An 11284-nucleotide genomic window follows, 5' to 3' on the forward strand; every position below is an offset into this window, starting at 1 on the left:
GCAGCACACTATCACAGTGAAGCAGAAAAATGGCCCAGATATGCAAACTCAGTAGCCTTTCTAATCCAACACTGACATATTTGAGCTCACAGTCTAAGGGCACTTGCATTGCTGTTTGCTTGGATTTTCCAAACCATCTCAGTTCTTGATTCCACATCGTTATTGTGTGGATCAAATAATCCCTGGTCACAAAAATATGCTGGGGAGTGACTCCCCTGGCGTCCAGTTTATGAGTGTGGTTAGTCATTCCACATGCCTTGGGGATGAGCTATCTTTACCATGATGAGAGATTTCCTTTTCAAGTTTTGTAATCCCCAAATACAAAAGCCTAACATCAATAAAAGTCAAAGTAATTAAGAAAATGTGTATTACAACCTTGTTCAAGACAGCACTGGAATTAGGCTTATCTCTTCTTGCTGTCTTTTTTTAGAAATAAAATTAATACTGACCTGGAACAAAGAAAAAAATTTATATACTCTTAAAACTGTAAATATCTACTACACTGGTTCTTCAGTGTGAACTACCACCAGACATTTAAAAATATATCTTCGACATGTGCACAACTGGATATTCCAGTTCTATTCTCCTTTTGCGTGGGTTATCGTACTATAAAACAACTTGGGAGGGGGAGAAAAAAAAATACAAAGCAATTCTGGAAAACTTTTCCTCTCTCTTTTCTTCCAGTCTTTCATTATGTCTTGGAAAATGAGGTCATAACGTTTTACACAATATGGCTCACTTTATGTTCGTGGCCTTCCAACACCCCAGAAAGTTCTCGACTTTCCGTGAGCAGACTTACAGCTCACGCAGTCGGTTAAACAGGCTCCTGCTCTGCGGTAACCTGCATCCAGATCTCTCCCCGATTCCCAAGACCCAGCCCTCGGAGTCCTGAGGACCAAAGGGACCCACGAGGTTAAGAAATGCTGCCTGGTGTTGTTCCAGGGATCTGGCATCGTCAATCTCTGGCATCGTCAATCTCTCAAGAATAACAGAGTTAGAGAACCTCGCCTTCGGTCTCTTTCTTCCCATCCTTTGCTGCTAGGATTTTACAAGTTGCCTGCAAGGGAGTCAAACGTGGGTCAGGCAAACAAACGTGTTCTTTCCAGCCACCGAAACCGGATCGCTGGAACGAAATAAACCCGCGGAAGCATCTGGAGACCGCAGGCCGACGTGCAGCCTGCGCTGAAAGCAACTTCTAAGTGAGGCTGCGAGTGCCGGCGGGGTGCAGATTTTAGTTGGAGGCTAAACACGGAGGAGGGCGGGAGGGAGGAGGAGGAGGCGAAAGTCGCCGGCATTTCTGCACATCGGCGCCCAGGGTTAGAGAGCCGTGCAGCTTTAGGAGCCGGGAGGGAGGAATAGAAGGGCCAGGAGAAGCGCTTCCAGGGAGAGGGGAGGGGAGGGGGAGGGGGAGGGAGGGGAAGGTTGCCCTCCGCCCATCTCCCCCCACCCCGACAGCTGTCCAGCTCTTGGAATTCATTGGCTTCCCCACTCCGCCTCCCAAATACCACCCCAATCCTGTTTAGCCCCCCACCCCACCGTCGCTGACCTAATAAGGCCATGCAAGTGTGGGGGGACCTATATAAAAGGTGAGGGCTCGCGGGGACTGTGCACGGCGGAGGAGGAGAGAAGGCAGCAGCCGTCCAGTGCCCAAGAAAACGACCATGGCCAAGGAGTGGGGTTACGCCGACCACAACGGTGAGTGCGGGCAGCGGCTCCCGGTCAGTCCGGGAGGGTGCTGCTCAGAAAGTGCGCAACTCCAGCAAGTGCGGTGGAGTCGATGGAAACTAACATTTACCGAGCACTTCCCGAGGGCCAAACACTGCTGACCCTTTAACCTTTTATCTGATTTAGTTCTCCGTGGTGTGGAGCTGTTATTACTCCCATTGGAGGAAACTGAAGCGCAGAGAGGTTCGGTAACTAGTCCAGATCACAGTGCCTCTGACGGAGAAGTCAGACCACCGAGGGCCAGTTCTCACTGTCCCCTTCTCCATGATACTGGGCAAGCACTTAACCTCTCTGAGCCTGGTATTGGTCTAAGCTGCTCTGCCTGCAGCTCCTGCCTACCCGTGGGAGAAGGGATATGGATATGCTCTGAAATCTGCTTAGGGTCAGTGTTATTTTATTTCACCTCTATGACAGAAGATGGCATTGGTAAAACATGTGATGAAGTCCACTTCAAAAATAAGGCTTTGAGGCTGTATTTGAGCAAATACACGGAAAATTTGAGGAAATACACGGAGTTAAATACAGTCTCCGGGTGCACTATTAACAAAACTGTGAACAGGTCTTAAACACTAAGCCTTGTATTGCCCAATCAGATATGCAAGACCTTTTCATAATCACTGGCTAGCCTCTGTGTATTTTGCTAGTTTAGTCACTTAGAAAGAGGGCTTGGATTGCGCCACCAAATAAATAAATCCCCTCAATTTGATTTCCCAGGTCCTGACCACTGGCATGAACTTTACCCGATTGCCAGCGGAAACAAACAGTCGCCCATTGAATTGCACACTAAAGACATCAAGCACGACGCTTCCCTGAAGCCATGGTCAGCATCTTATGACCCCGGCTCTGCCAAGACCATCCTGAACAATGGGAAGACCTGCAGGGTTGTGTTTGATGATACTTATGACAGGTCAAGTAAGTATCACACTTAGGTAGAGACACGTGAACATTTTCAACGTCCATATTGGCAAAATGTGACTTATGACACAGCAACAGAATTGGTGGGAAGAGGGGGGCACTTCTCTGAAAAAGGAGATGACATTTGACTTTGCTCTAGTCTTGAAGAATTATATTTATACATAGAAGAGGAATGTCTCACTCTCTAATGCTGGTCACCTAGGCTGCTACAAAATGGCCCCGTGCCCAAGCTAAAAGTTGGCAATGCATTCCTGAAATGAAGCTTGATAGGGAGGTGATGGTAATGAGTCCAAATGAGGGTTCTTCAGGCTCTGATTGTCTACACCTGAGGGGTTTTTTCTTCCTAACCAAGGCCTGGAGAGCAAGGCTCCCAGTCCCCAAAGTGGCACAGATTCCATTCTACAGAGTAAGGAACATAGCAAAGAAACCAAGTAGGTACTCTCTTCCTCTGCTGTGTGGGTAGGGGCCAATCCAGGGGAGAGAGTAGACCCACTGTATGAATCAAGAAGACTTGCCTTCAATGCTTCAGTGGGGTTCATCCGACTAATCATTTTGGTGAGTGTTTTTGAAGAATCTGACGATTTCTCCTTGAGTTGTGATTTGTATTTGTGTGAAAATGAAAAATCTCATGTTAAAAAAAATCTCTTTATTTCACCTACACTATTAAGCAAATCAATGAAATAAAAGAAGGCTAATTAGAAATGCTTTATTTCACTGTGAATGAAGTAAGAGTCTACCTTTAGCATTTTGGTGCTTGATATACAGTAATACATTTTCCTATAACCACATTGTAAAAAATTTAAAATTATCCTTACTGATGTATAGGAATGAATATTCTCAATGATGTTGTAATTAAAGAGTAATAGTAATAATTTCTACCTACTAGCAGGTTCCAGGTAAGGAATATCATAAAAAATATATTTTCTTAAACAATAATCTCATTGGTATCTGCTACTTTTTTTCTCTTCTCCATTTAAATCAAATTCCATTCTGAAGGATTAGTAACAAAAATAAACAGTATCTGTTAGGTTGGATCACATGAAAATGACTTTTTGTAAGCAAAAATGATTGACTATTGACAATTTCATAAAATTCATCCTAATGAATTGGACTCATATGACCAAATAATAACTGTTCCTAGTGGTTGGACAGAAAAAAATGCAATTAATCAAACCACTCATTCCTACATGACCAAGCTTATACAAGCCTTGTTCTGTTGTTTTAGACCTATACTATGGCTTTCATTGTGCCATTTCGGCACCAACAGTTGGTCAATCTTTTCTAGAATAGCTACCCTCTGAATTCCATTTTGATCTAGCTTATGTTGCTAAATTTTGATCTTAGGGTTTCTGTATAGTTTGCAATATCCTTTAGAAAATATTTGAACTTCTAAATCACTCCCCAGGCTGAATGAAGTGAAACCAAGTTAAGTGCCAGGTGGAGGTATTTGGACAGCAAACTCACATTCATGCTAGGGAGAATCATCTTGTTTAGGGGTCCACATTGATTGACGTTTCCCTGGGAAACGTCTGAATTTTCCATTTCATCTCATTTGAGTAAACACAGTCTGAATTAGACGTGGATGTGAGCGCTGGCCTGTAGTACTGAAGAAAAGTGTAGTGAGGCAAGACATGGAGAAGGAATTCACATGTGTTCCGTGATGACTGTGCTGAGCACTGCGATGAGCAGTTTAAAGCCCTCACTCTCATTTAATCCTCACGGCAGCTCTGAAAGGTCAGTATTATTATCACTTTCAGAGAGACGCAGAAACGGGCTCAGAGAAGTTTAGCAATTTGCCTGAGATCACACAGCTAGCAAGGGGTGGGGCCGGGATTGGAACCTAAGTCTGCCTGTCTCTCAGCTGGCCCGTTCTCTCCAATGTACCACACAACAGACCTGTGCTTTGGTTGTTTTCATTGCCCATCTCCTGTTTTAATTTTATTTTCATACATGTTAAGTTGATATTTTAAAAAAATAATAAAAACAAGCAAACGAAATCAGAAGGACAGAGAAGAAAAAGCATTTATTTTGATATAGCCCAAGACTTGACTTTGTGAGAAAGAGACCAGTGTGCTTTGGAACGGCACCATCAGCCCAGCCCATAAAGCTTAGGCTATAAGGGCTGTTTAAAGCAGGGCTCTGTAAAAGAAGTGTGAGTTCACTGCTGACCTAGATTCTCTGAATCACAGTGCTGAGAGGTGGTCCTCTCACTGCACCCTACCGGCTTCGCCAGTTTCATCTTCACTGGGGCTCCTCGGATGATCACGGCTCTGAGCACAGCGTGGATGGAGTCAAGTATGCAGCGGAGGTAGGAGGAATTGCCGTTACTCACTCTGGATCACACCCAATGAACACTGAAAACTGAACGATAATGACAGAATAGCATCCAATGCATTTGCTTCAAGCCTGTAGTTATGAAAAGAGCTGCAAGAGTTTAGCATAAACTGAAGCTGCCAAACATTCTAGGTTAGACAGTTAAGAGAGTGTAGGTGAGTTAGAGTCATGCATGAAGAATTTCAAGCTTGTATTTAGAAATTGGATAGCAGCTTAATAATAATAATTTTTAAAAAGCCAGGGACCTGACTGGAACTGAAAAGATAATGGTAGCTAATACTTATTAAGTGCCTACAAGTACTAACTCATTTGATCCTCTCAGCACACTATGAGATGGGCTACAGACAAGGAAACTGGGGCACAGGAAGGTTACATAACAAAGTCACACAGCACATGAGTGCTAGACCTGTGCTCTACCTTATGCTGATTGGCTTCATAGTTCATCATCCTGCCCAGTGCTCTAAGCTGCCTCTTTTACAAGGCTGTGGTGCTTTAAAAATAGCACTTAGTAATTCTGGCTAATGCGCATTCTCTAGTCTCTTAATGAAGGGTGTGCATATGTGTGTGTATGTGTGTGATTTTATATGTACATACGTACTTATACAGAGATAGCTAGATATAGATACACACAATTTAATATGAACAAATATTACTCTCTGTTCCAGTTAACCCATTAAAGGAAACCCATGATTTGTAGCTCAGATCAAGGCATCAAATTACAGGGAAATAAGACAAGCCTCCCGCATGTTCTCTGTATAAAGCCAAGCCTATAAGGGGTGACAAATGCCCTGGAGGTGAGGATAATTCCATTTGTACTGCCAAACTCTTCTAGAGGTAGACTCTGGTCAACCATAGGAGCTGAGACAGAAACCTTGGAGCCACTTGTGGACACTCTCTTAGGCAGCATCATTAGGCAGCCTAACTAAATTTGACTAAACAGTTAAACTAAACTATAGGAGACCCGAAGTACTTCCCTGCGATCATTTCTCTACAGCCCATCTAGACAGCCAGTGACAGGATAGATTAATTGAGAATGCCTTCCAGACATCTTCCTCCACAAACGGGGAAAGTTTAGTATATTCCTTACAAATGTGGGCAAGGCTTGCAGTTTGGTCTTTACATGTGGGATTATCTCACACTTTTGGTCTTGAATAAAATACTTCTAAATTGCCATGAACTGTTGTATTCTCTTGCCATTCTATATAATGCAATGTGAAAAATTTGACTAATTTAACTAGTGTCTGTGTTAGCACCTTAACAGTATTAAGGTAAGGTTACCACTCAGTTCTAGACCATTTGTTGCTGAAAGGAGATAGGCATGAAGACACCTAAGAATTTGTCCCCTTATTTTTCCCAGTTAATTGTGACTTTAGAGTGCTAGGAGATTCCTGTTTATAACTCTGTGTTTCACTGTTTGATTTGGTCAGAAAAAGGACTAATGTTATACAGAACTAAAATAATATTTTGAATTGGTTTAACAAAGATCAGTTTTCACCGATTCTACCTATCATAACTTTTAATTTGAACCATTAAAAGTCTTACCAAAATATTGCATGTTAATTTTTAGAGTTCTGTCAACTTTTGTGAGAGTGTTCAGCAACCTTAGACTGTATAATTATTGGGTTTATTGTGAATAATTTTATACTTATTTCCTTATTTTAGGAATTTACCTCGTAACCTCTGTTCTCTGGTTTCAGCTTCATTTAGTTCACTGGAATTCAAATTATAACAGTTTTGGAAGTGCTCTGAAGAAATCTGATGGAGTAGCTGTGGTTGGCATTTTTCTGAAGGTAAGGTAAAAGTTGACCATATTTTTCTTCAAAGTTTAGTTCCTTATCAATGCTTAAGTGTTACTCCCTCCTTTTATTTAAAGGGGAGAGAGGAATGAATTTCAGTATTCACTCAGCTAGTCAAGATATTTCTGTTAAGATCAGCTCAAAATTTTTTGCTCTCCTTTAGAAGAGTAACTTTTGCCATACTTCAGTACCCCTGGCCCTTCTAAATTTTCTCAAGATGCAGGATGTGTGTGTGTGTGTGCGTGTGTGTATGTGTGTGGTGTGTGTGTAGGGGCAGTGGAGATGGAGCCTTTGAAGGAGCTTATTTCAGTGGCAGTGAGGCAAGGGCAGCATTGTTCATTACCCTTTCCTGCTACTCCACATCAATTGCAGTGGAAACCAGAAAAGCCAATGTTGGGAACGTCTGTAATGCCGAGTCCCTGGCTGGACATCCACTCGGCTTAGGGTGGCCACCACTCACATGATCCCAGGCTAAGATAGCACACGGAATGTGTGTGTTGTTGAGCCAGCCTTGGTTTAGAGAGGACTTAGTGTCATTAATACATGAATTTAGTGGTAACATAATCTAGATTTTAAGCCAGGGGTGAAAATCTAGCTTCTTTCTTTTTGAATGACCTAATTTGTTTTATGTTGTGAATTCATTGGGTCATTTTCAGTGCTTGAACACAGTTCTACAGGAAGTGGAGTGGGTCTGAGTAGAAAGACAACAGGTTTAGTTTTAGATACATTGAGTCCATTTTAGCTCTAATTGTATTAAAAATAAGAGTAGACTGACTTCACAGAGAAGGTCAAGGACATAGATGTAAATCAACATGTAATTTGTGGTTTTGTACTTCAGAAGCCTGGAGTCCAAGTTTAGTTCAGAAAGTATATACTCTAAAATCTTGGGGGGGGGGATAAACTTATGTTTTTGCTTAGTACAAGATATTCTGACAGATTTATAAACACTAGTGGTAGATGGATGGATTAAAATTAGTTTTTAAGACAATCCTAAATTATGGAGAAGAGAAAAATATAGTTGTTGTTTTTCTTTTTCTTGTTTTTTTTTACAGATAGGACAGGAGAAAGGCGAGTTCCAGGTGCTCGTTGATGCGCTGGACAAAATAAAGACCAAGGTAAAAAAAATCATTTTCCCTCCCAGAACATAAAAGCAGGGTATGTCAATTTTTTCTTTTTACATTTTCAAGTGTATTTCTTTCACCTAAAATCTGTTAGTAAGTTTGATGAATATGCTAAGCATACATATAAAAGCAAATGCTGTTATATTTGTATGTATATTTTTACGGTTTATAGTTTTTAGAGCAGTTTCACATACATAAGTTTATTTAGTTCTCATAGTCAACCTGTCAGATAACTACATTTTTAATGAAGTGTTTGAGAGAGAAGTTGAGTGGTGTTCCCCTGCCCAACACACACACACACACACACACACACACACACACACTGACACGCATGCAGAGGTACTAAATGTTTGGGTCCTAGTGTTTCGCTTTCTCTCCTGGGTGGCACCTGTATATTTTAAATCTTAACAGTAGATTCTTCTACTTAGCAGACTCACTTGAATTCTTTCTGTTCTAATCAAACACTTTATAGTTTTACCACCAGAGAAAGTAAGTATTCTGAGTATGATACTCAATAAAAATGCAATCCTGTTTTGTATCATCGAGAACCACAGCGTTAACTTGTATGAAATCTTTCTGTTACAGTTTAGAATGAGTTTGTCCTTTTTCTTGAGAAAGGATAGATTTATAGTGCTACCTAGAGTGAATAAGGAATAAAATTGACTGTGGCAAAGTCATACCATGCAAACCGGCCTCTCCCATCTGCCCTTTATTTCTGAAAGGCACATACTTGTTCACAAGCTCCTTTTTCTCTGTTGCATTTGAAATCAATTCTCCCCAAACGGTGAGACGCTGCGGCAGGCGATGCGCATGCGCCCGCTCACCGCGCTGGGTCCCGCTGTCTCCCAGGGCAAGGAGGCGCCCTTCACGAACTTCGACCCGTCCTGCCTGTTCCCCGCCTGCCGAGACTACTGGACCTACCACGGCTCCTTCACCACGCCGCCCTGCGAGGAGTGCATCGTGTGGCTCCTGCTGAAGGAGCCGATCACCGTGAGCTCCGGACAGGTGAGCGGAGGCCGCGGGCCGGCCTTGAGAGCACGCTGACTTACCGTCACCGGCAGGCTCTGTGAGATGCAGACGCTAAACTGAAAATACAACGCAATAGATGCTTACCGAGCAGCTCTGCGACTGGAGACTTCATAGTTTGCCCCGGTTAATTACGATCAGTCTGTTTAACTTTCAAAAACTCAACTTCCAAAGGGTACCAGGCTACATGCAGAAACATTTAAAGGTGGTGGTGATGCTGAACAATGCCCAAGTTTGTGCTCTAGAAACACTGAAGGGTACAGATCCATATGAGTTAGACTTTGCTAATTTGGAGAACTCCTAAATACTGAGCCCTGTTTAGGATATGGGATGGTAAATACAGGCCTGGGGAGAAGATGCTGGTGGAAGGGATTGAACATCCTTGTGAGGTGTATACTGGTTCCCCAGTTTTACAGCTAAGTAGGTTGAGGCTCAGATAGGTTAAGCAGTTTGCTCATGATCATACAGCCAAGGGCAGGATCTGAGATTGCAGCTCCAGTCTGTCTGCTTTGGATACCTTCGACCTCTCTCCTCAGGCCTCCCTTCTAAGTGTTCATGTAAATTGACTTCATTAACTTACGCAATGAAGGACCAATTGAGCCTATTATTTGCACTGTCTTCCACTCCTACATAAGGGATAGATTTCATACTGATCTGTCGAGTTAAAAGAATTGTTTCAGAATTCAGGAGGGAAAGGTTTTGACCAGAGGGTATGGCGATCCTGTACAAAAGGAAGAAAAGTGTGTTCACAAATTAAAAATAATAATAATAAAAGGTTTTTGTTACTCAGAACCAAATAACTCACTGGACATTGGAGACAAGTTTTGTAGTTTGCTTGTTTAGAAAGCTGGCGATTTCTAAATCTTTGTCACATGCTTAATGTGTCCAGTTGGTCCGAATGTCACTCTGACAGCCTTCCCTTGCCTCTTGCAGATGGCCAAGCTGCGGAGCCTCTATTCCAGTGCGGAAAATGAGCCCCCGGTGCCCCTGGTGAGGAACTGGCGCCCTCCACAGCCTGTCAAAGGCAGGGTAGTGAAGGCCTCCTTCAAATGAGGCTGCTGGAGCTTGCCCTCTTCAGGAAAGGAAACCGACACTGCAGAGCTTGGTTCCTTGCCTCCTTTTGGTGCTTCTTACTCCAAGTATTTCACTTTTCCATACCAAGCAATGAAGATGAGAGATGTGATCACCAAGAAACCGGAATTAACTATTGACAAGACCTAATATGAAAGCATTTGGCCTTTTTAATAATCACCTTTCTTGTAAAAACAGCATTTCTAGTAAGGTTTCAAAGAAGAAGAAACAGAGTTGGAAGAGGAAAGGTAGAGAAGAATGGCTGTTGGGCACTGTTTTTGTGTCATCTTAAATTTCACATAACTTCAGTTTACTCTTTCCATGTTATGAGTTATTCATCTTAAAGAAATAATGGGTAATTATATACGTGGGGGTAGAGGTGTCTGAAGATCGTATAGCAACTCAGCATAAGCCAGAAATTAAAATGACTGTGGATACCAAGAACTGAGATGATGATGTGTTTTAACCTTTATATAAAACCAATAAGAGATCCATCACTTATTAACATTTAACCTACTGTAAAGATTGCCTGGTTTTGAGTATCAATGAAAGTAAAATACACTGACTAGGAATTTTTTTAAAAATTTGACCCATTATTTGAATGCTTTCTTCATAAAGATGTTGACTTTATCCTAATATTTTTCTTTACCTGAAGGAGGGCCTTTTATTTTTCATTTTACTACTTTTACCTTTGCATGCTTATTAAAATAAAAACTGCCTCTGATATCTTTCTAATTTGAGCGTGGGATTAATGATTCCTGGAACATGCAGGAGTGAATGCCTGCACTTGAAGTAAAAGCAGTTGTACTGATCATCAAAACTAATAAAGACATGAATGTAAACAGTTGAGTGTTGTGTTTTTTAAGGAGGGAGAACATTGTAAGTTTGTTTTTATAACTGAAGTGACTCAAATTCTGAGTTGGATTGGAAGCTACACTCCTTGTAGACCAGCTGAAGCAATTACTGGGGGCCTTCCAAGGAAATTGCAGACCAGAGGAGGAATATGTAGCCATACATTTGACAGTGTGGACTAGTTTCCAGAGGCCTCAAACTTGGTTTAGGATTCTGGGGTCCATACCAGTACCATGGTTGCTAACTTAGGGGCATGGAATCAAGTCAGACTGTAGCCTTTATGTCCTTATTTTTTTTTAATGTGCATCAAGATAACACCAGCCTAACACTGCAAAAATCCATACACTGAGACCTTCAAAAATATCTTTAGACATAAAGTCTAATTTTACAGTTAGTGGCTTTGATAAATCTTTTATCACATCACTGGCGAATATGTTAACTTAC

General features: G+C 41.8%; 1 protein-coding gene across 1 annotated transcript; it reads left to right on the forward strand.

The window, feature by feature from the left end:
* Nucleotides 1-820: 820 nt before the first annotated feature.
* On the forward strand, nt 821-10830 carry CA3 (carbonic anhydrase 3). The gene is made up of 7 exons (XM_059042850.2): nt 821-1695; nt 2440-2637; nt 4830-4948; nt 6672-6764; nt 7823-7885; nt 8741-8896; nt 9851-10830. Exons 1-7 carry the CDS (start codon nt 1662-1664, stop codon nt 9968-9970), a joined length of 783 nt encoding a protein of 260 aa, XP_058898833.1. The 5' UTR covers nt 821-1661; the 3' UTR covers nt 9971-10830.
* The last annotated feature ends 454 nt before the right edge of the window (nt 10831-11284 follow it).

This window comes from Kogia breviceps, chromosome 17 (genome assembly GCF_026419965.1).
Source record: "Kogia breviceps isolate mKogBre1 chromosome 17, mKogBre1 haplotype 1, whole genome shotgun sequence".
Taxonomy (NCBI): Eukaryota; Metazoa; Chordata; class Mammalia; order Artiodactyla; family Physeteridae; genus Kogia; species Kogia breviceps.